A 22153-nucleotide genomic window follows, 5' to 3' on the forward strand; every position below is an offset into this window, starting at 1 on the left:
GACTGCAGAGGCGGCTTTGGAGGTGCTCGCGTTGGTCTCGCCCCCGAGAGCCGATTGGCTGACCCGCTGGGCCCAGGATGGGCCGGGGGCGGGTCCATTTAAAGAGCTCGGGACAAAAGCGGTCGCTGTCTGCTGCTCAGACAGGTGCAAGCCCAGCTGGGCTCGGTCCTCCTCGGCAGCGAGCCGGTCTCCTAGGGGATGGGGTGGGCTGTGTTTCCTTGACAGACGTTTGAGAGGTTCCAACCGCCAGCGCAGCGGAGACCATGGCCTCTCCTCAGGGTTCTCGGGCCCCGCTGGAATTCGGAGGACCCTTGGGTAATGGGGCACAGAGAGGGGGTACTTTCAAGGTCTGAGACTTAGAGGGAGAACTGGAGGGATCGGAGGGTGAAAGACTTTGAGGGGTGTCGGGAGGCAGTGGGATCTAGGGGTTTGCAGGGGAGTGTCTGGAGAAGGGGTTGCAGAGCTGGGGATTTGTGCAGTGAACTGGGCCGACTGGGGGAAACGAGCGGAGTCCTCGAGGGGAGCAGGATAGAAGTCAGAGAACGGGGACCAAGGCCTGAGAACTGGATATGGAAGATGGCAGTGGGAATGCCGAGGGGGCCCTGGATACGACCGGGTGTCTGTGGGGGTCGGAGAGCGGACCCCTGGACGCGATCGCCCCCTTCCCCAGGCGCCGCGGCGCTGATGCTGCTGCTCCCGGTCACTATGTTCCACCTGCTACTGGTGGCCCGCTCGGGCCCGGCGCGCCTCCTGGGCCCACCCCCCTACCTGCCGGGACTGGAGGAGCTGTGGAGCCCGTGGGCGCTGTTGCTCTGTCTCACCTGGCTCGGCCTGCAGGCGGCGCTCTACCTCTTGCCGGCACGCAAGGTGTGGCCTCTGCTCGCGAACGCGCGGGGGAGGCGGCGGAGGGTGGGGGCTCCGCCAGAAGGAAGGCCCCCCTCAACCCTTATCAGAACCGCTTTGTGCCCGCAGGTGGCTGAGGGGCAGGAACTGAAGGACAAGAGTCGACTGCGCTACCCCATTAACGGTGCCTGGAGGCTGGGTCCTTGCGTGGAGCTGTGGGTTTGGGGGAGGAGCCCCAGGCCCAATGGGAAGGTCATGGAGATGCGCCCACGACCCCAAACTCTGCTTTTACGCCTCTTTTACGCCCAGTACAGATATAGGGGGTTTCATTGGTCCTCTCCACACCCCTCCTTCCTCCATTCCTAGCACTTGCTGCTACTCAGAGAAGTGGCTAGGTCTGCGACCTCCCTTTAGGGTGTAGGGGGGCGGGCGTGGGGGAGGTGGAGGGTCTCAATCCCAGGACACTTAGGGTGTGTGTGTGTGTGTGTGTGTGTGTGTGTGTGTGTGTTTAGGGGTGGGGCGTGGGGGAGGTGGAGGGTCTCAATCCCAGGACACTTAGGGTGTGTGTGTGTGTGTGTGTGTGTGTTTAGGGATGGGGCTTGGGGGAGGTGGAGGGTCTCAATCCCAAGACTCACCTTGTGCTGTTGTTCAGGCTTCCAGGCCCTGATGTTGACAGCCCTCTTGGTGGGCCTGGGGGTGTCAGCGGGGCTGCCCCTGAGCGCACTCCCGGAAATACTCTTGCCCTTGGCATTTGCGGCCACCCTCATCGCCTTCATCTTCAGCCTCCTTTTGTATCTGAAGGCTCTGGTAGCCCCTGCCTCAGCCCTGGCACCTGGGGGGAACTCAGGTGAGAGGAGTCCCAGTTGGGTAAGGATAGAGGCAGATGTGGGTACTGGCTTGCACCTTCACCCTCCATTATTCTCCAGGCAACCTCATTTACGACTTTTTCCTGGGAAGGGAGCTCAACCCACGCATCTGTTCCTTTGACTTCAAATATTTCTGCGAACTGCGGCCTGGCCTCATCGGCTGGGTATGCTGGGCATGGCTAAGTGGGCCTCCAACCAGGGGGAGGGGTGGGATGGGTGAGCAGGGCAGGGCAGGGCCAGAATTGTGCTGACATGTCATTAATCAGTCCACAAATATTTGTTGAGTCCATCATGTGCTCTAAGCACAGCTCCAGGTACTGGGAGACAAAAGAGAAACATAGTTACAGGGAAGAAAAAAAAAAAAGTCTGTCTTCATGAAGCCTACATTCTAACAGGAATAAAATATGTCACATGTGAGGGGATGCTATGAGGAAAAAGCATAGAGGGAATTAGGAGAAACAATTTTAAATAAAACTGTCAAGTGCAAAATCTATTTCGAAGAGATGATTCTGTGCTGCTAGAGGTCAGAACGGTGCAGAACTTCAAACTCATCAATGGACTTAGCAACCTATCCATCGTTGGTGGCCTTGACAACAGGCCAACTGTGTTTTTTGTTTATAATCACCCATACTGGTCTGTGGTCACGATTTCCCGAAGGGTCTCTTGGGCAAGATCCCTGTCACCCTGGAAATTGCTTCATCCAGAGGCAGGAGGAATGCTGAGTGCCCATCCGGGGCCTGGATCGTGGCCTTCGAGGCTATTTCCTCATGTGTGAAATGGAGTAAAGTGGGAGCTTCCTCCCAAGATGATGGTGAGGATTAGAATTGGTAGCCTGACTGACCGCACCAAGCCCAGTGCTACAGAATGGGGTGCTCAGTCCACACTCGATGCCAGCTAGTCGTTATCGAGCACTTACTATGGCCAAACACATTGTGTTGAGCCCTGCACACATTACGTCCATGATTATCTCCATTTTCTACGTGGAGATAGGAAAGGAGGCTTTAGAGAGGGTGAGCAGCTTGCCCAGGTGGCAAAGCTGAGATTCCAAACCAGGTCTGATCTAACTCTCAAGCCTGAAGTGTCCAGTTGCTCCCTATGCTGCGCTCCCAAAGAGAACACTGCAGGACAAGGCAAGAAAAAACAGGTCAGGAGGTGGACAGATGCAGTCTCTCTGCCCCTGAGGACACGGCTGGAGCCACTCAACACAGGCCTGGAGAGTTAGTGACGGAGAGCTGAGACAAGGGGACAGGCTGGTTGCTGCCTTTCCAGGCGCTGTCACCTTTGTAGAAATGGACTGGGGATGGACTACCCTGTCTCACCCTCCGCCTAACCCCCAGGTCCTCATCAACCTGGCCTTGCTGATGCAGGAAGCAGAACTTCGGGGGAGTCCCTCACTGGCCATGTGGCTGGTCAACGGCTTCCAGCTCCTGTATGTGGGTGATGCCCTTTGGTACGAGGTGAGGCAGGACAGGGCCGGGGAGGCAGGGGAGGGTGCCTGAGGCCTTTGCGGGGACTGAGCCAGTGTGTCTGGGTCCTGTCCCTGCAGGAGGCAGTCCTGACCACCATGGACATCATCCATGACGGATTTGGCTTCATGCTGGCCTTTGGGGACCTCGCCTGGGTACCTTTCACCTACAGCCTGCAGGCCCAGTTCCTGCTGTATCACCCACAGCCTCTGGGGTGGCCCCTGGCCTCATTCATCTGCCTCATCAATGGTCAGTCGGGAAGGAGCAGCATTCCCCTTCCTCCTTTCATTATTTATTGAGCACCCCTGGGTAGGTGCTAAGCCTCACATGCTTCTTTAAAGCTAAGGGCTGGGTCCTCGGTCTCCTGGCAGATTGAGTCTAGGCTGTGGGTAGTTGGTCAGGGTCAGATGGAAGGCCCCTGACCGCCGGCTCATGCTTTCCCTCCAGCTGTTGGTTACTACATCTTCCGTGGAGCCAATTCTCAGAAAAACACCTTCCGAAAGAATCCTTCTGATCCCAGAGTGGCTGGTGAGCTGGATTTCTGGGATGCTGAGTGAGATGGGGCGGCTGGACTTCCAAGGGTTCCCCCATCCCGCTATGTGTCTTTCTCCAGACCTTGAGACCATCTCTACAGCCACAGGGCGACGGCTGCTGGTGTCTGGGTGGTGGGGTATGGTCCGCCATCCCAACTACCTTGGAGACCTCATCATGGCTCTGGCCTGGTCCTTGCCGTGCGGTGAGTGACTTGAGAGGGGCCGCAAGTGTGTGTGTGTGTCGGGCCAAGGTAGAGGATGCCCAGTCTGGGTGCGGAATGGAGAACAGGGCTGCACCCCAGGGGAGAGAGTAATCAGGAAGCTGGGGATGCACCCAGGCTGTGGCTGGGCAGACCTCTGGGACAGCCTAGCGTGCCAGCTCTCCCTGCAGACTTTGGCCTTTTCCGTATTGAGCTGATGCCCCCCCGAGAGCCACTAGCGGCAGAAACGTTTGTGAACCGGTGGGCTGGCTGAGTGGTCAGAAGAACCCCTTTCCCCACAGGGGTGTTCCACCTGTTGCCCTACTTCTACCTCCTCTACTTCACTGCGCTGCTGGTGCACCGTGAGGACCGGGATGAGCGGCAGTGTCTGCAGAAGTACGGCCTGGCCTGGCGCGAATACTGCCGGCGTGTGCCCTACCGAATCGTGCCCTACGTCTACTGAAGCAGCTCCAGACACCCCAGGTGGGGGCACGTGCCCGCCCAGCTGCCAGCACACCTGGCACCAGGAGCCTGCATGCACCCGGGACACAAGGGCCTGTACCCTACCCTGCCCTGAGCTCCAAAACACGGGGATGAACAGCCTGATAGGTGGCTGGAGCAAGGGGGAAATGAAGCCAGTGCTCCAAAATGGAGTGGGGGGAAGGGGCTGCTCTTCCTCCTTAGATAAACAGCTGGAATCCTTGGTGCTGCTTCTGCTCCTTTCTGGGGCCAGGCTGTTTAAAGACTGGCTGGGTCAGCCCCGATCAAGGAGAAGCTGACAGGTTGGTTGTGGGCCCAAGAGTCTGGGGGACGGGGGCACAAGAGCCATCACTCAGAAATGGGCACTGGTGACAGGGCAGAGCAGTCACAGCTTTATTGACGACAAAGGGTTCAGCTGGGGAGCTCCTCAATGAGAGTCCTCCGGGCAGGTGGCAGGGGGCCTCCCCAAAGCTGCTCCAGCTCCCCCGTGAGGGCTGCCACCTCCTCGGCAGCCACAGTGTGGGCTCGGTGGGCCGTGGCACAGTCTAGAGCCAGGGGTGTGAGGGCGTCCTCATTTTCGTTGGTCCAAGACAGAAGGAACTGGCATTTCTTTCGGGCTCGGTAGAGGCGATCTCGTTCTTCGGGGGCCACAGCTTGTTTCCGGGCCCGGCCCAGGGTCTGCGCCAGGTCCCCCAGTGCGGCCAGCGTGTAGCTTTTCTGGTTGGCCGGGCCCTCACCCAGCAGGATGCGGGCGGCCTCGCGCATGGCACCCCGTGTGCCCAGAGGTCCGGGGGGATGCTCGCCTGCTTCCAGCACATGGGCTGCGGCCTGCAGGGCTTCCTCGGCAGAGGCGAAGACCTGCTGGGCGCCGAGGGCTCCGGAAACGCCGAGCAGTGTGGCACAGAAGTCCGAGAGCAGCGCCTCGTCGCCACCGTGATACAAGGCCAGAGTGTGTGCGTAGGCAAACAGCACGTTCGGCAGCTGGAAGCGCACGAGCGGCGACGTCCGGCCCCTGCTCAGGCTGGCCAGCGCGGGGATCCGGGTGGGCACGGCGGGAGGGCAGGCCCCGGGGAGGTCTCCAAGAACCGGTTCGACGGCCGCGGGCTCATCTCTCACGGGTTCCGGCGGCATCCTCGCGGGGGAGGGCTCCAGTTCCTCGGCATCACCGCGTGGGGCATCACCCAGTTCCTCCAGAAGTCGCGGAGCGGCCCCGCGACCCCACCACCATGGCCGCCAGGGGGGCAGCAGCCGCCCGGCCTCGCCTCGGCTCAGGAGCCGCTCGAAGGCCACCTTCTCGGCCGGGGCCAGCCGCTCCCAGAGTCCTGAGAGGCCGCCGGGCGCCGGGCCAGGTCTGAGGCCTGCGTCCCCGGGCTCATCCTCGGTCTCACGTTGCTGACGCAGCCGGCACAGGGCGGTGGCCAGGCGGCTGGGCGAGGCGCTGCGGCCGCGCAGTTCTCCCAGCACCTGGTCACGGTAGAACTCTTCAGCGCAGGTGCCATGCGCCCGGTAGCAGCGCAGCGAGCAGTAGGGCACGTTACAGCGAGGGCAGGTGTAGCGAGCCGGCTGGGCCTCCCCAGTGGGGCAGAAACCACAAGGCCCGGCCGGCTCCATGGTAACAAGGGCAGCACACCGCCAACGAACGCACACGCGCCGCAAATCGGAAGTTCCCGGCGCTTCTCGGTTACTTCCGCCTTTTTGCGGACGGAGCGCTTCGTCAAAGCTCTTCCCGGCAGTTTCCGGCCGCATTCGGAGGTCAAGCCACGCCCCCCAGCTGACCCGACAAACAGCCTAGGAGCCGTGGGTGAGGTAGCCCCGCCCTGCGCGTTGGGAGCGTAGGAAAAGTGCGTCTGCCGGGAGCTCGGTCGGTACCAGCCCGCCCCCTAGTGGTTGCTTTTATCATCATAAAGCGCTTTGGTAAAACCCAATCTGGACTAAAGTTGGTGAAGGACAGGGAAGCCTGAAGTGCTGCTGTCTATGGGGTCGCAAAGAGTCGGACACGACTGAGCGACTGAACTGAACTGACCTACTAGTACTGGGCCACTAACTGTGCCAAGTCGATGGGAGATGTGGCGTCCCTGCGCTGGCGGGGCAGCCATTCTACTAGGGAAGAATGGAAGGAGAGTAAAAGGAAGACCAAGGAGGGGTACTTGGCCTAGACAGGGTGTGTTGGGGGGAGTTCCCCTGTGGAGGAAGCAACATTAACAAATATTTGAGCTCCTCCCTGACTTCCAAAGAAAATACACCGAAGAGTAAAATGAGATCGGGTACCTGTCCTAATGGAGCTGAGTTTGTGGTAGACTGGGGGTGACTCACCAACTGTGCCAAAAGCTGTGACGCCTCGATTTATGGCATCCCTGAAAGCTCTGGTTCTCTGGTGCCTCACCTTACTCATATCCAGTCCCACAACTAGTTAGTTCTACCTTTAAAATACCTTGTCTTTATTTCAATATGGATCATCTATTTCCCTACGAAGATCTGGATGAATTTGAAGAGTCTGCTCATTTTTGCATCCTCCCTTCCCAGGTGTCGCTAGTGGTAAAGAATCTGCCTGCCAATGCAGGAGACGCAAGAGACAGGGGTCTTCAACCCCTGGGTCAGGAAGATCCCCTGGAGGAGGAAATGGCAACCCACTCCAGTATTCTTGCCTGGAAAACTCTTATGGACAGAAGAGTCTGGCAGGCTACAGTCCATGGGGTCGCCAATAGCCGGACGTGACTGACAGTGCACACACCCCCACAGTGCCCCTGGATGCCTTTTCTTCAGTTAGATAACACCAGCCTAACTGGTTTCCTTTTGCCAGTCCTCCAGAAAAGTCGGCCAGAGAAAGTAGATCACAAGTCATATCCCAGCAGGCCCTAAAAACCCTGACCTGCACTTGGACTGACACCAAATTCCTCTTCACATCTGACAAGACCCTGCAGGATCTGCTACACACCGCTGCAGAGTTCTCCTGGCTGAGATTCACCATCTCACCACTTAATCATTTCCTGTTTAAGGTCTCACATATCCCATCCTCCGAGACCTCCTAGGGTAGTTATCTGTCCACCACTCACTCCCTCTTTCATTACAGCACCCTGCTTACTTTCTATGACCACAACACTTGTAACTGCTTTTTTCCTCACAAGAAACTAAACTCCTAAAAGAGATGGGGCCAGTGTCTTTCTAGAAAGTTCACTATAAAAGACAAAAATAGCCTATACGTTTGTGTACTTTTCTAGATGGCAGGAGCTGATCTAAACACTTTATATCCTTTGATCCTCAAAAGCAACTTTCAAGAGAAGATAGCAAGGACTTCCCTAGTGGACCAGTGGTTAAAACAACACTCCCAATGCAGGGGGCTCAGGTTAAATCCCTTGGTCAGGGAACTAGATCCCTCATGGTGCAACCAAAGTTCCCCATGCAGCTGTGAAGATCTGGGAGATGGCGGCAGTGGACTTCTCTGGCTGTCCAGTGGTTAGGACTCAGTGCTTTCACTGCCAGGCCTGGATTCGAGCCCTGGTCGCCTGGTTGGGAAACCAGAATCCCTTAAGCTCAACACAGTAAAAAAAAAAAAAAAAAAAGAAAAGAAAAGAAAAAAAGCCAGCCAGCCAGTGAATAAATGGAACAATTATCCAGACTCAAGACAGTCCAAGTCTAGAGCCTAAGGTCTTTACCCCATAGTATGCTGTATCCCAAGAACCAGGAGGTTCAAAAACCTTAGCAGAATGAATGAATGTGTATGCATGTATTTCTAGGAAACTTTAATCAGCTCCAGATAACTCCATTTCTGGGAACACTGAACCCATCAACCACGCAACCTCACCTGTGAGGTCTATGATTAGGTTAGCAAGGCCAGTCAGGAAATCACAAGCGATCACTGTAGTGCCAATGTGATCAGGCAACACTTTCTAAAGCTAGAGTAGACCAGATTCCTGACCTGGACTCCAATAAGGCCACACCTATTCCAAGTTCGGAGAAACACTAGACTGATATTCCCCTAAGGGCTGGCATCTGTGGTTACCAATTTTCACAGGAAGTTTTTAAAAACATGTTTACCATTCTTCCACTCTCGTCCAGTCACTGAGTTCACAATGCTAAGAAACCGAACCGAGGCCTGTTCATACCCCTAGAAACCACATCGTTCCCTCAGGCCCTGGAAATGAAGATGAAACAATGGCATGACTGGGTTAAGTGGCTTTATTAGAGAAAGCCAAGACTACAGAGGACTTAGGAGTTGGCATTAGGGCCCTTCTTCTTGCCAAAGGTGGGCACAACATTGACAAAGCGCCGGTTGTACTGCATACGCCTCTTGGCCCTGCCCGTCTTCTTCTTCTTCTTCTCTTGCTTGGCCACCTGGGAAAAGGGAGGGATGATCAGACCTAGGTTGCCTCTTCTAGGCCTTCCCTCTGGCTCATTGCCACGTACGGAGAAACCGAACAGGGCAAAAGCCCAGGGTTTTGGCTTAGCTGTGCCAGAAAAAACAAAATCCAAACACCACCACTAATACTCTCACTTACCTTGGGAGTCTGACCTCTCACTTTCCCAGCACGGGCCAGGGAACCATGGACTTTACCTGTAGTGGGAAAGGAGGACAGCAAGCATTTAGAACAAGGCACCACCCAACAAAATCCTTTCTCCCTCAACTCAAGCTTTTAAAGGCAAGAGGGGCCCAAGAGGAAAGGAAAACAAAGTCATAGAGATTTGAACTCTGACCAAGAATGTCTAGTCTGGTACATTCTGGCGTGTCACTTCAGAATTTTCTAGCCCCTGACTTTAAACAAGACCTAAGGATGCTTCGGGAGATAGTGAAGGATGGGGAAGCCTAGTGTGCTACAGTTCATGGGGTCGCAAAAAGTGGGACACCCTTAGCGACTGAAGGACAAAGAGCACTTTGGTGATCTGGTCTGACCTCCCAGTTTTAGCGAGGAAACTAGGACACAGACAAGGGTCTATCTGGTAAGTGACTGAAACAGAACTACACTCTGGCTCAGTCTCTCATGCACCGCTCAAAAGTTCCTTCTGAGGCAGGTAAACAGGAAGAACCACGCTGGATTGATGACCCACTCTACACCCATAAGCTTAGAAGCGGTTCAAAAGACAGTCCTCCCCAACTCACCTCCAAGCATGCGGCCGGCTACTTCCAGAGTGCTCAGAGCCTCCACGCCACACTGGCCCAGAGTAGCCTCATCCTCTAGGGGCGTGCCAGCCAGGAGCAGGACTTGATCTTCTGGAGCGATGCCCTCCAACGAAGCTACATGAGCCTATGGAGAACAAGGTTGAGCGTTCCCGCAAGGAGCGAGGGTGAAGAACACACACAACCCAAGAGGACACCAGGGAGTCTTACCTTGATCTGGGCGACCGTCTCCTGGCCGGTCACCTCGAGAGTGTGTAGCTCCTGGGCGCGGACAAAGAGCTGCATGTTGGCGACTGAAAAAAAGATAGGGAGGGGTGGTTCCTAAGAGAAGAAATACTCTGGGAGAGAGGAGGATCGGTAAATGGGTGGGCGGCCGGGGACGACTGCGCCGGGAAGTAGGTGGTCTCGGGGTCTCACGTGGGTAAGGCCCGAACTGCCAGGGAGGACCGACGGGGATCAGCCCCAAGAACAGTCCCTCGTTCCCTGTTTTTCCCGCATCTTCTAACCTCGAGGCCAATCTGCTATTAAGTCCTTCCGATCCACCCGTAGCCCAACTCTTACCTAGATCGCGGACAACGCTGCCGCTACCGCGAAGATGGAGTCGAGAAAGAGGAAGGAGCGAGGGCGCGCACGTCCTCTCCGCCTGCTGCGTGTCACGTCACTGAAGAGCGACCGCCAAGGCCTCTGATATTTGTACCGCCCGAGGCCGTTCTGGCTCCGCCTCTTTATGATTGCGCAGGCGTCTTCTCGGTCCTGGGCGGGGCTAACAGGGAGGGGCGGGAACCAGGCTGGTTGCGCGCGCAGAAAGCTAGTTAGGCGACAGTTCAAGATGGCGGCGACTATGTTTCGGTTTGTGTGGAGGGGCTGGAGAGCCGGTGTCCCGCCGGGCTGCGGATTACGGCGTCTGGTGAGAAAGCTGATCCTGGAGCTGGGGGCAGAGGGCTAGGTGTGAGGCTCACTGTGTGCCTTGTAGTCTAAAAACTGCGTCCCTCCCTAGGGGGCACTTTTCTGGAGCTCAGATACAAGATTGACAGAGAAGGTTGCAGGGCCTGGAGCGCGTTTCCGAATGTGGGGCTTGAAATATGATTGGAGGACAACCTGAGTTAATTAAATTAACAGGATTGAAATATGATTGGAGGACAGCTTGAGTTAATTAAATTAACAGGACCACTTGAGTTAATCAACACATCCGACTCTCGCTGCCTAGTTTTTTCTGTTTTTGGCTGCCGCCTTTTTTTTTTTTTTAATTTGAAGAACCCGGTCCAGAGGGTGAGGATTGGCCCCAGATCATTGGCGACACTTTTGGGAACCTAGGACTCAAGATATATAGGCTGCTTCATCTTTTTATTCTCATTGTAACTCTGGGAGCCCAGGCTTTCTGTTGGGAGAAGTATGGAAGGACAGACTGTAATGTGACCTAAGGTATATTGTTTGCTAATGTCTTAATCTATCTTGGATGTATATAGGAGGTAGTAAAAGCCCTAACTTATCGAATTAAAAGAATTAAGTGAAAACATGACCCCTAAGCACTTAGTGCCTGGTTGTGTCCATATGAATTTGAGCGTGAAATGTTCCAGGTGAGGGAAGGTCACTTGAGATGAGTGAGGGTGGGAAATTATCAGGATTGCTAAAGTCCCTAACCCAAAGGTAGAATATTTCAGTAGAATCTTCAGAGGAAACGAAAATATTGAAAAATGCTGGATTGGTCAGACCTAGGGTTACTCTTTCCAGAGGTATACACACACTTTCCAGAGGTATACACACACTTCTCATTTGAGTCCCACAAAATTCCTGAGAGGCAGGCCCTTCTGAGTTCCTGACTTGTACCCTTTCTTGTTCAGTCGGTAAGTCGTGTCCCACTCTGCGACGCCATGGACTGCAGCACACACCAGGCTTTGCTGTCTTTCACGATCTCCTGGAGTTTGCTCAGATTCATGTCTGTTGAGTCCGTGGCACTCACCATCGTATCCTCAGCCTTGTACCCTGAGGGTAACCCTGTATCCTCAGACTTGTACCCTGCAGCCTGGCAAACTCAAGTCTGGTGCTTTCCTACTTCCTGACCCCAGGAAAGGGGTAGCAGTGCAGTGATCGGTCTTTTATTTATACTATTTAAACTCCAGCCTTTTGTTTATACTATTCTCTTTGCCTTTAATGTTCCCTTTTTCTACTTGACTGAAGTTCTGCCAGCTGATGGAGAGATTTTTTTTTTTTTTCTCAGAGCCAGACCCAGGGGACTCCTGATTACCCCGGCTTCCTAGAGTCTGTGGATGAATACCGTTTTGTGGAGCGCCTGTTACCCCCCACCAGCATCCCAAAGCCCCCAAAGCATGAACATTATCCCACTCCTTGTGGTTGGCAGCCCCCTAGAGGTGAGCTGGGTGATGGGGATGGCTTGAAGGCTGCAGGGAAACATCCCCCTCCCTAGTGGTCAGTCTGCCCTGGCCCAGGCTCTTGACTCCCCAGAGGGTTATATTGAGATCACTCAGAGCTAGCATCTTAGGTTCAACAAAGGGCCGGGGATTGGATGCCTGTTTTAGTAGGACCCATCCATTCACACTGTTGGGGTGAGGTCTTCTCATGTGGGAAAAGTGAAGCATAGAGAGATGACCCAAAAACTTCCACCCCAGCCATAATTGAGAACATAGCTTGGGAGTTGGGCAGTTCTGTGTCCAAGTTTGGTTTTGCCATGTATTGCCGGTATGATCTAGTTGCTTAGCTTCTCCCAACCTTAGTTTCAGCAAAATAGAGATCATCTGCTCAGCACATAAAGTGTATTGTGCAGAGCTTGGCCTGTGCTAGGTATTCAGTTCTTGTAAATCGCCATCCCTTTGTGCCAGATTGATTTTAGCCTCCCTGACCAAGTGGAGAAGGGCAACGATTGGCTCCAGAGGGAGACCCAAAGACCCAGGGAGGCATAGCCCCGACTTCATTTCTTCTTTAGCACCTGCTGGTGCTGGGCCTGTGCTGGGCCTTGAGGTACCAGTGTGAACAAGCTGATCCTGGCACTAAACTTAGGGAAAGAGCAGGTTTCCTGATCTGAAGTCTGGAGGTGGCTTTGCCGTTGGGCTCACTGACCCTGTACACACTGAGGAGAAAGGCGAGGTGCGAGGACGTCTGAGGACGTTTGACTTACCCCTGTCCCTCTGTCACAGACCCCCCACCCAACCTGCCCTACTTCGTGCGGCGCTCTCGGATGCACAACATCCCAGTCTACAAGGACATCACGCATGGAAACCGTCAGATGACTGTGATCCGGAAGGTGGAGGGGGACATTTGGGTAAGTGGGTGGGTAGGTCAGGGTCCAATTGTGATCTTTCAGGGCTGAAGGGACAGAAGCCTCCGGAGAGAAGGGTCTCCTGACCAGGTCTGATCCGTCATCTTCCCCCAGGCCCTGCAGAAGGATGTGGAAGATTTTCTGAGCCCACTGCTGGGGAAGACACCTGTCACCCAGGTCAATGAGGTGACTGGTACCCTTCGGATCAAGGGCTACTTTGATCAGCAGCTCAAAGCCTGGCTCCTGGAGAAGGGCTTCTGATGCCCAGCTGAGCAGCCTCCATGACAGCATCCCCCTCAGACTGGAGTCCCGGGGATCCCAGGAGGAGGGAGGAGGCTGTTGGAGCAACAAGGAAAGAGGGGGTACAGAGACCAGGGCTGAGGGCTTTGGAACAGGCCTTGCATGCATAGAGGAGGAAATGGGACTCTGTGTGGGTGCCAGCACTGGGGGAGGGCTGTCTAACATTGGAGACCCGGCAGAAACAGCCAAGCTAGAGGGGAGTGTTAATTGCCCCTCTTCCCCACTTTGGCGTGATCCTGCTCTCCCTTCATTGGAGCTCCTTGACTTCAGCTACTCAAGCTGTAGAGGTTGTTAAGTGCCCCTGTGTCGAAAGCAATAGCCCAGCCTGGTTTACTGGAGGGTAGCCCAGGGCAGACCCATTGGGCACATGTCTTCCTTGGCCCACAGACCTTCACTGCTACAAAAAATCCCTGAGCCCTTCTAGGTCAGACCTGGCTTGGTAGAGGCTACAGAGAATCCAGGATGATTCATACACAGATCCTGGAGATCTTCATTTCCAAGTGCCATGCACGTCAGACCCTGGGCTCATTCCTTTTTCCCATGGAGAGGTTAAAAAGTGGCCTCCATCTCATTCTATATTAGAGTTGGGCCTGACTGGGTTTCCAGCTCCAGGAAGCTAAGTGATTAGCTGGCCTGCAGGGCTCCTTGAGAGTTCCTGGCGCAGCCCACAGCCATCCTTTCCAGGTTGCTGACCTACTATCAAGGCTGGACAGGGTGCTTGAGGCAAGAAGATACTGAACTTTTGTCCCTATCGTCCTATCCTGCCCCAGCCAAGGAACCTTCACACTTGCCCCACCTTGGGAGTCCTAAAGGCCAGAGACCTGAGATCCCACCCTACCCCCACCTCAGCATCAAGCTGGCTCAAGACAGGATTCAAAGCATGGCTCCCCTACTTGCTCTGACCTCAGGCAGGGTAGTTACCCTCTCTGGGGTTCAGTTTCTTCATATGTAAAAAGGGTATATTTTCTGAAGACCTTAATAATTCAGCACTGTGCCCAAGGACAGTACTGCCTTGTATAAATAAACCCACAGATTCCAGGCCACTCTCAAGTCTACAACCCGAGTTTAGAAAAAGAGGGAATGTGGCACACCAATGCTATCACACCAGTTCCACCAGTCATTAATGCAAGTTTTTATTTAGCTGTATATACAATTTAAGCTATTAAAATTTGTACAATATTTACAAATTAAATAATCATCTGAAACTGTCTCCAGCAACTTTTGTAACATAAAACCAAGGGGAAAAAGACAGGAGCAGGCAAGGCCTTGGCTCCTGTGGGCCCTACCTGGCCCAGAGCCTTTTCTAAACTTGAAAGATGAGGAGCTCAGCACTCCTGCTCCCCTTTCCTGGGGTCAGGCATTCCAATTCAAAATTTAAGCCAGAAGACATAGCAAGGAAGTAACTCCCTTTCTTCTAAACTCAAGAAAAATTCTGCAAGTTAAGAAGTGGCCTTTCTGTAGGTTCTGAGGCTTGCAGTGGTTCAGAAGCAGACACCTGAGCTCTCAGCCTAGAGTGAGGCTGCCTGGTGCCTGCGGGGTGAGACTGAAGTCTCACCTTCAACAAACTACAGGGAGAAAAGGCCCAGGGGCGAGGGGCAGAGCAGGGCCCCTCAGCGCAGTCTGCCCGTCCCCCCAAGATACTCCTTTCCCTGAGTTGTGTGGCTGCCAGTAAGACATCAAAGTGCCACAGGGCACAAAGGGCACAGCAGACCACCGCAAAGAGCTTCCGCAGAGTTTAGGTAGGAAAAGAGGTTAGGTGCCAGTCTTGGCGGGCGGGCCCAGGAACAAGTTCCTGGCCTGCCTCCAGCCCCTTGAGTCCACACTCGGGAACCAGAGCTAATACTGTTCGGCACTGCAGCGTGACTCCACACACAAGGGGGGCTCAGAGGGGCTGCCCCTTCTCCCAGAAGGGCGCTGGGGGGTCAGAGGGCATCTCAGATGCTGCACCTTCCTGCCTTCACGGGCCCAGCAGAATACAGGGCTGAAGGGTTGGAGAGGAAGCCTGAAGTGACCCCAAATCCCCGTGGCTGCAAGGGGACTGTAAGGGCTGCAGCTGGCGGGGGCCTCCAGCCTCTTCCCGCTTGGTCTGGGGTGCCGCCGCCTCCGCCGAGCCGGGGGTTACTGCTCCCCGGGGCAGGGATGGAGGGGGCTGGCACTTGGTGGCAGGATGTATCCCAGCGAGGGCTGCCCGAGAGGGGGCAGGTCGAGACTGGGGCTCTGTCAGTGGGCAACAGGGGACTCCAGCTTCTGTAGACGGCGGCGGCGCAGCTCCGCTGCATCAGGCTCCCCATCTTCAGACAGCTCCTCGGTCCCTGCTGACTCAGGAGCTGGGGACAGAGAGGTCCAGAGGTGGAACCCAGACGAGTCCCCTGGCCCACTCCCCGCGGGCTGACCGCAACTACCTGAAGGCTTTTCAGGCTCAGGGGCTGGTGGGGAGGCTCCTGGGGATGGAGTGGTGGCTTCAGAGCTGGGGCTGCTGGTGGAAGAGGTGGCAGCAACAGCGGTAGGGGCAGTCTCCTCAGTGGGGTTAGCTGCGGTGGCAGGCCGGGGGGGCCTAGGAAGAGAAGGGACAAGAGGAGGGTGTGGCATCCTGGCCTGACTAGATAGACTGTGCATTTGGTCAGCCTGGCAGGGTGAAGTCCAGCACCGACGAGGTCACCAGCAGACGCCAGTGAGCACGTGTGACTCCTTGAAATTCTGTACCACAGACCGTAAACCACGTACAGGCAGGGACTGCAGGCCGTGTTCAATGTCACACTGCCGAGTCCCCATCTGAGGTGCCAGGCACCTTCCAGACCAACTAAGACAGTCCACCAAATAACCCACAAAGCACACGAGTCTCAGACTCAAGCTCCCCTCCAAGTCTGTACCGACATTGCTGGATGCCAAGCACTCTGTACACGTTCCCTGCGAATAGGAATTAAAACACCTCTATTCAAATAAGGTAATGCAAGTCACAAAGTGACTGAGTGACAGGATCAGGACTTGAACTCGGACCAGGCTAGGTAAAGGTGACTTTATCTGCTATCTCAGATCAAGGGCAGTGATTCCCAAGTCAAAGTGTTACCCTGTGTCAAGAGGGTGTACATGATAAAACTGAAGTACCAGGAATTATGAGTAGTCTGACTTTAGGAAAGTATAAAGGAACAAGATTCAGGTCAGCTCTTTAATAAACCCCACTCCTCCATAGATCCAGACAGGCCTTGTGTAGGGGCAGGATAAAAAGACACCAAGAGCCCGGACACCTTGGGTGTGCCTACACCCAAGTGTGTAGGTAGGGTGTGTAGGTAGGGTGTGCCTACAGGTAGAATGCCTGAATGAACAGGTGTCAGAGGGCGGCAGGAGAAAAGGGCTGAGAGCCACCACTGGGGCCTTCTCTTGGCAGCCCCACACCCCCGCCGCCCGCCCTGGCCCCGGGTGTAGACGTACCCCAGGGAGGCGAGCACAGTGAGGTACTGGTTGATCTGCAGCATGGCAGCGTCCAGCAGCGTGTGGATGTTGCGCAGGCTCTGTAGCCGGGCCTCCAGGTGCTGTCGCTCATGGCCTTCCAGAGCCCGCAGCTCCTCTGGGGTCAACCCGGCAAAGCCTGCGGGAGGCACAGGCATCGGGGGGAAGGCTGAAGGGGGAGAGAGAAGCTCAGCCTGGGCTGCCTGGGCCTGACACCGCCCCCCTCCTCCCCAAACCACCCCTGGCGAGGCCCCACTTACCAAAGGGCGGAGGCAGGGGCATGCCCATCCAGGGAGGCGGGAAGGGGAAGCCGGGGGCAGGGCTGGCCTCCGGGGAGGAGGCAGGGCCAGGTGCTGGGGCAGAGGCGGCAGCAGCGGCTGTGGTTGTGGCTGCTCCACTGGGCCGAGAAAGGGCGGCTGAAGAGCAAGAACAGGAAGTCAGCAAGTGTTGACGGGCCTCTGCTTCCCTTCCTTCCATCCCCTGGCTGATGCGGTACCAAAAGGCTCACCTGCACTGGTGGACGGAGGGGCCGCAGCCTCTCCTGAGCCGGGGGGAGGTGGGACAGGTGGAAAGGGGCCCATGGGGGGCCACAGTGGGAACATGCCTGGAGGGAAGGGAGGCAGGAGGCCCTGGGGGACTGCAGAGAGAAGACTGGTGGTGAGAAAAGGTCCAAACAGAGAGATCCAGGTCGCAGGCAGGGGTCTGGATGTCCTCTGTCCTCTGCTCCCACAGGCCCTCTCTGAGCTCAGCACAGATCACTTGTGACTGCAGTCATCTATGTCTCTTCCTGTGACCAGCCCTCGTGGCCCCCCGACCCCCTCTAGAGGACAGGGACTGTTTCACCTCAGGATTTCCCATTCCCAGTCCAGGGCAAGTACCCAACAGTGTTGCACGGCCAGATGAAAGGGCCACTCACAGTTTGGGGGCTGGGGCAGGAGTGGTGGGGCGTGGGGGGCAGGTGGCGGCCCCTGATCTGCAGGCTCAGGGGGCGGCGGTGACTGGGTCGGCAGTGATGCCCGAAGGACATCCATACGGCAGGTGGGGCAGGTCTGCTGCCGCTGGAACCAGGAGCGCAGGCAGCTGGGGGTCAAGACCAGGCAGTGATTGGCAGGTCCCTGGGGGTCTGCCTCCCAGAGCCACTCCGGATGCCCAGGCTCCTGTGGGCCTCTCCCACCTGGTATGGAAAATGTGGTTGCAGGGCAGTCTCTTGGCACCAGTCACCATCTCTTCTCGGCAGATAATGCAGACATTGTCCATCGCCTGCAGTTCCTCTGGGGTGGCGTCTGGATACCTGGTCAGAACAGGTCAAGGGCACGTCAAGACCAGAGCTGGAGGCAGGGCACCCGCGGCAGAGCTTGGGCGAGCAGCTGGGACAGGCCCACTTACAGTGTGTTCATGTTGCGGATAGCTCGGCGAGACATGATGGCATCAGTCACAGCTTTCTTGAACTGCCTGAGAGGACAGTTTCAGTAGAGGAGGGAGACAGAGGGGGAGGGGTCGAAGGTGTGGCAGGGCCGGGCTAGGCTCACCTCATGGCCAGGTACATCGGCCGGATGGCGAAGAGAGGGAACGTGTGCACCTTGATCATGATGGTCATGAAAGCCATGTACAGCAGAACCTTGATGAAGCCTGGGCGTCAGGGGGACAGAGAGTGGCAGGTCACAGGACTTGGCGGGCAGGGCTGGGGACGCAGGTACGGGGTGGGGCGGTCCAGGCTCCTCTCACCTGTGAACAGCTCGGTGTAGAGCATGTACACAGCCTTGTTGTCCCAGGGGTTCTCGCTTTGGAGGTCCACAGAATGTAGCACATACTTGATGAAGATGGTGAGCACCATGGTCATCAGGATGGCGTACTGGGCGTGGGGTGGGGTAGGGAACATAAGAATGCAGCCCCTTGCTCCAGCCAAACTCTCCTACCCCAGGCCTGTGCACAGCGGAGTGCCACAGTACAAGCACCGGCTTGGACACCACCAGGGTCCTCCTCGCTGCTCCACTCACTAGCTGAGGTGACTTTCAGCAATTCACTAAACCACTCGGAACTCCAGTTTCTGTCAATTCAGAATTCTATCAATGACAGAATTAACTGCTCCTGTGTAACTGTTGCTTTGCTAATTAAAACAGATGCAGGTCAAGTGCTCAGCACAGGGCCCGGCATACAGAAAGCGCTCAACAAACATGAGCCACCATCGCAGGACATGCCTCTCCAGCTGTCCATCAAGCTAATTCCTTCTGTCCATTACAGCCAGCTCCTCTGGCATCAACTTCCAGGAAGCCTTCCCTGAGCAACAGGTCAGGGCTCCTCCACACATGCCTTTCTAGGCCTTACCCACTTACCCTTACTCACTTCTAGGAGTGAGTAGTGGGCAGGGCTGGGACTGACAGCTGCTCCTTGGTGGCCCACACAGGCTGGCCACAGAGCAGGTGCTCAGTAAAGGTTTGTGAAGTGATTCAAGGCACGTTTGTGAAGTGATTCAAGGCACGTGCAGTGCCACCTCAGGCTTGTCCTCCCAACCTCCCAAGCCAGTTTTACCTCAAAGCCAAACACCAGCTGCACAGAGGCCCCTCGGGTCAGGATGCTGTGATAGGCATGGCTGACGAAGAGGAAGTCCAGGATACCCAGGAGGAACATAAGGGCTGTGGGGACCCCCCAAATGGGAGGTTGGTGGGGTCAGCCCAGGGCCTGACAACCACTTCCTGCTCCAAGACAGCTCCCACCCTCAAGCCCACCATGGCCCCAGCCATCTAGTCAGGTGGGCATACTCCACTGAACCCGGTCCCCTGGGATCTCTGGTTCTGACTAAGGGCAGCCCAAGCTCCAGGTGAGGAGGCAAAGAGCTAATAAAGGGCCAGGCAGTTGAGAAGCCTTGGAGTGGAACAGGGCAGAGATGATGCAAATTAACTTCCTAAATTATCTTTCCTGTACAGCTGTGGGTGGAGCGGGCAGCCTGTGCTCTATGGTATGCTCCATGGTTAATGACTTTTCATGTTCCAGTCCTTCATGGTGCCTCTTCTCCCTCCAGCTCCCTCCTCTCCACTCCCGTGGGTCTCACTCACAGACAATGCGGCAGTGAAAGAGCCAGGAGATATTGGGGCTGCGTTCCATCTGAGGCAGAGCAGAGAGGGGGCCTGTCAGGAAGTCTGGGGCTCACCCCACACCCCCAGTGCAGCCCTCACTCCACAAGTCTGCCCTCCAGCCACTCTGTTCCAGAGAACCCCCTGACCCAACTCACAAAGTCCACACGGTCCTCAGCCAGCCAATGAAAACACTTGAGGAAGAGAAGGAGAGTAAAGAGAGCAACAAAGCGGGGGCTGAAGTCGTCCCGAAAGACGGTGAAGGCCAGACAAGTCTCAGTGACAGCATACCAGGAACGTTCCAGAAGGTGCTGGAGGTTGAACAAGGAAGGACATGGGTTGAACAAGGAAGGACATGGAACTCAGACATTCTGTTGCACCCTGCCCCTCACCTTCGGAGCCATAAACATCTTACCTCCATCTCTGCTGCCCTCAGCTGTCCGAAAAACACCTTGCCCATCACCTTGCCCAAGAGGAAGACAAGGACGAAGGCCTGGATATACAGGACCTAGGAGTGAAGAGAGACTATGTTTTGAGGTCACTTTCTGCCTAGTTCTGTCCGGGGCTCATCATTCAAGAACCTCTCCACATCCCCATCACAACTGGTTCCTAATTAGGTCTGGCAGCTACTTCACTTTTCTCCTACCTACCTGACCTTTAGCCCCACCCCTGTCTCAAGCAGACTCCTCCTTCCCTCCCAGGGAGTTCCTCCCTGAGCCTTGAACTCACTGCCATGCTGGGGCTAGACTTCGTCAGGTACACCACCGTGGGGTAGAACTGGTGCTTGAGGTAGTAAGCATGAGCCACCACGGCCCCGGTCAGCGCCAGGCTGGCCGCCATCATCACGGCAGTTCGGAACATTGCCCTGGCCTGAGGACCTGCAAGGGGAAAGGAAAGAATTGTTGACGCCCATACCGTGCAAACCTAGCACCGTGCCTGAGACGCAATGTTAATAAACAGGAGTAAGGAAAGAAAACCTCACTTCGTCCTCACCATCATCGCGTCAAGAATAACATATGCTCCCCTATCTTACAAATTAGAAGACTGACACTCAAAGGGGTTAAGTGATCAAACTGACGCAAGGCCTGGAGCCTGGGTTAGTCCAGTTTCAAATCTAGGGCTCTTTCCACGCTGCCTGCCAGACCGCCGCCTCTAGGGAAGAATGAGGAAAGGCAGCAAAGTCGGAGGAGGGACCTGCTCCCTTTGCCCCTAAAACTGGCTTTGAAGGGGTGGGATGCAAAAGTAGAAACCTCCAGAAGCGAGAACAGGCCGCCTGGTCTGAGAGAAGCCAAGGTGCTGGGAGGCGCAGCCGGGCAGGGGCAGCGCCAGTGACAGCTCGGTCAGGGTGGGCAGCTCTGACGCGCGCCCCGCGGGAGCGGGGCGGGGTACGTCAGCCTGGAACCCTGGCGCCCCCCACCCCCCGGGGCAGTGTCAACTCGGGTCACCGGAGAAACGGCCGACCGTCAGGATGCAGGAGCGGGACGGATAGGGACCCGGGTCGCCCCCACCGCCGCGCACCTGTAAGCGCCAGGAGCTGCGAGCGTCGCAGGCGGGGCCGGGCCTCCGGGAGAGCGGCCGCACGGGCGCCTGTCTACCGCCAGCTGACAGGCCGACAGCGGGCGGCGGGGCTGAGGGGGCGCGTCAACCCCGGAGGCCTCGAGGGGGAACGCCCAGGTCCCTACTCCAACCACAACCCGGGCCCGACCCCGGCCCACTCACCAGGAGCCCAGCACCGCGAGCCCGCTCAATGCCCGCGACTGCGGAGGCGGCTCCGGTTAACAACACTCCCCACCCCCTGCGAGCCGGAACTTGGAGGGTGAGACACCTCACTTCCGGCGGGGCGGGGCGGGGCGTGGGTCGTACCACGCGCCCCCTTCCCGTGCCCACGCTGCCGGTGGCGGCGGGAGCGGCAGTCCCACCACCCGTCTGGGGTTTGCGCCTACGGTTCGCGCAACAGATGAGAGAGGCGAGAGGTGGTCTGAGCGGCAGAGGGGCACCCGGAGATTAGAGTCTCCCCATTTACTAAGCACAGATGGTAGCGTCTCCGCCGCTGAGTGGATTTAACTTAGCCGAAGACTCGGGCTCTCAAAGCTGCTAGCGGGCGACGAGGGCGGGAGGGAGTCGTGCAGGCCGTACCATTCGGAGGGGCTGCATAGGCAAGGGAAGGACATTACAGGCCTAAAAGAAATAAACAGAATGTCTTAGAGACTCATTCCAAGGGGACTCACAACAGTTTGATAAGTTAGGTGCGTTCTGAGAGAATTGGATGCAAGAAAAGTAAAACGTGTTCCCTCCTAGATCACCCCCAAACTGGGTGGGAGTGAGTTAGATCCCCGTGGCTGCTACTGATTGCTCAAAATAGAGTTACGCGGACCAATCAGAAAAAGAAGTGAAAACTACTGGCCTATAGGAAGAGGAAAGCCGTTGAGCCGTTGCTAGGGGCGGAAGGTAGCGTTGCCTAGGGCTAGCTCCAACTCCTCAGGGTTAGCGGGTAAAGAAGCAATCCACGGGCGGGTGTTCTGAGTCTGCCCCAGGGCAACGTTTGCTGCGCGGCGGGAGG

General features: G+C 56.2%; 5 protein-coding genes across 9 annotated transcripts; 2 read left to right on the forward strand and 3 right to left on the reverse strand.

The window, feature by feature from the left end:
• The first annotated feature begins 89 nt into the window (after positions 1-89).
• TM7SF2 (transmembrane 7 superfamily member 2) lies at positions 90-4636 on the forward strand. Of its 3 annotated transcripts, XM_065937693.1 has the most exons (10): positions 90-315; positions 671-867; positions 973-1027; positions 1496-1690; positions 1770-1873; positions 3047-3166; positions 3256-3424; positions 3623-3703; positions 3789-3911; positions 4211-4636. In XM_065937693.1, the coding sequence occupies exons 1-10, from the start codon at positions 264-266 to the stop codon at positions 4369-4371; spliced, it is 1257 nt and encodes a 418-aa protein (XP_065793765.1). In that variant the 5' UTR covers positions 90-263; the 3' UTR covers positions 4372-4636. The 3 variants fall into 3 exon arrangements, with proteins under 3 accessions (XP_065793765.1, XP_065793764.1, XP_065793763.1); XM_065937692.1 differs by lacking the exon at positions 90-315 and having other exon boundaries at positions 442-867; positions 3810-3911; XM_065937691.1 differs by lacking the exon at positions 90-315 and having other exon boundaries at positions 444-867.
• A 103-nt stretch (positions 4637-4739) lies between these two features.
• On the reverse strand, positions 4740-6131 carry ZNHIT2 (zinc finger HIT-type containing 2). Its single transcript, XM_065937690.1, has one exon. The coding sequence runs from the start codon at positions 5997-5999 to the stop codon at positions 4800-4802; it is 1200 nt and encodes a 399-aa protein (XP_065793762.1). The 5' UTR covers positions 6000-6131; the 3' UTR covers positions 4740-4799.
• Positions 6132-8550: 2419 nt separating this feature from the next.
• On the reverse strand, positions 8551-10199 carry FAU (FAU ubiquitin like and ribosomal protein S30 fusion). The gene is made up of 5 exons (XM_065937708.1): positions 10063-10199; positions 9712-9794; positions 9484-9628; positions 8885-8940; positions 8551-8720 (listed from the first exon to the last, which is right to left on the reverse strand). Exons 2-5 carry the CDS (start codon positions 9784-9786, stop codon positions 8595-8597), a joined length of 402 nt encoding a protein of 133 aa, XP_065793780.1. The 5' UTR covers positions 9787-9794; positions 10063-10199; the 3' UTR covers positions 8551-8594.
• A 61-nt stretch (positions 10200-10260) lies between these two features.
• Positions 10261-14280, forward strand: MRPL49 (mitochondrial ribosomal protein L49). Its single transcript, XM_065937706.1, has 4 exons — positions 10261-10408; positions 11720-11870; positions 12654-12778; positions 12890-14280. Exons 1-4 carry the CDS (start codon positions 10331-10333, stop codon positions 13034-13036), a joined length of 501 nt encoding a protein of 166 aa, XP_065793778.1. The 5' UTR covers positions 10261-10330; the 3' UTR covers positions 13037-14280.
• Positions 14196-21434, reverse strand: SYVN1 (synoviolin 1). 3 transcript variants are annotated; one of them, XM_065937705.1, is made up of 16 exons: positions 21313-21434; positions 20323-20471; positions 20009-20101; positions 19752-19904; positions 19576-19624; positions 19052-19155; positions 18248-18374; positions 18052-18151; positions 17909-17974; positions 17697-17813; positions 17439-17602; positions 17031-17159; positions 16783-16938; positions 16505-16661; positions 15478-15629; positions 14196-15402 (listed from the first exon to the last, which is right to left on the reverse strand). In XM_065937705.1, the coding sequence occupies exons 2-16, from the start codon at positions 20452-20454 to the stop codon at positions 15296-15298; spliced, it is 1806 nt and encodes a 601-aa protein (XP_065793777.1). In that variant the 5' UTR covers positions 20455-20471; positions 21313-21434; the 3' UTR covers positions 14196-15295. The 3 variants fall into 3 exon arrangements, with proteins under 3 accessions (XP_065793777.1, XP_065793775.1, XP_065793776.1); XM_065937703.1 differs by having other exon boundaries at positions 16505-16691; XM_065937704.1 differs by lacking the exon at positions 21313-21434 and adding an exon at positions 21112-21294 and having other exon boundaries at positions 16505-16691.
• Positions 21435-22153: the final 719 nt, after the last annotated feature.

This window comes from Muntiacus reevesi, chromosome 5 (assembly GCF_963930625.1).
Source record: "Muntiacus reevesi chromosome 5, mMunRee1.1, whole genome shotgun sequence".
NCBI classification, from domain to species: Eukaryota; Metazoa; Chordata; class Mammalia; order Artiodactyla; family Cervidae; genus Muntiacus; species Muntiacus reevesi.

Bases quoted from the DNA above. Each gene is read 5' to 3' on its own strand.
- TM7SF2 (XM_065937691.1), top strand. From the start codon at position 577: ATGGCAGTGGGAATGCCGAGGGGGCCCTGGATACGACCGGGTGTCTGT. The intron at 1,874-3,046 runs GTATGCTGGGCA...CCTAACCCCCAG, and splicing joins GGCCTGGCCTCATCGGCTGG to GTCCTCATCAACCTGGCCTT. The intron at 3,425-3,622 runs GTCAGTCGGGAA...CTTTCCCTCCAG, and splicing joins ATTCATCTGCCTCATCAATG to CTGTTGGTTACTACATCTTC.
- ZNHIT2 (XM_065937690.1), bottom strand. From the start codon at position 5,999: ATGGAGCCGGCCGGGCCTTGTGGTTTCTGCCCCACTGGGGAGGCCCAG.
- FAU (XM_065937708.1), bottom strand. From the start codon at position 9,786: ATGCAGCTCTTTGTCCGCGCCCAGGAGCTACACACTCTCGAGGTGACC. The intron at 8,941-9,483 runs GTGAGTTGGGGA...TTCCCACTACAG, and splicing joins AGCCGGCCGCATGCTTGGAG to GTAAAGTCCATGGTTCCCTG. The intron at 8,721-8,884 runs GTAAGTGAGAGT...CCCTTTTCCCAG, and splicing joins TGAGAGGTCAGACTCCCAAG to GTGGCCAAGCAAGAGAAGAA.
- MRPL49 (XM_065937706.1), top strand. From the start codon at position 10,331: ATGGCGGCGACTATGTTTCGGTTTGTGTGGAGGGGCTGGAGAGCCGGT. The intron at 10,409-11,719 runs GTGAGAAAGCTG...TTTTTTTCTCAG, and splicing joins GCTGCGGATTACGGCGTCTG to AGCCAGACCCAGGGGACTCC. The intron at 12,779-12,889 runs GTAAGTGGGTGG...ATCTTCCCCCAG, and splicing joins AGGTGGAGGGGGACATTTGG to GCCCTGCAGAAGGATGTGGA.
- SYVN1 (XM_065937703.1), bottom strand. From the start codon at position 20,454: ATGTTCCGAACTGCCGTGATGATGGCGGCCAGCCTGGCGCTGACCGGG. The intron at 18,375-19,051 runs GTAAAACTGGCT...CCCCACGCCCAG, and splicing joins AGCTGGTGTTTGGCTTTGAG to TACGCCATCCTGATGACCAT. The intron at 17,603-17,696 runs GTGGGAGAGGCC...CTTGACCCCCAG, and splicing joins AACCACATTTTCCATACCAG to CTGCCTGCGCTCCTGGTTCC.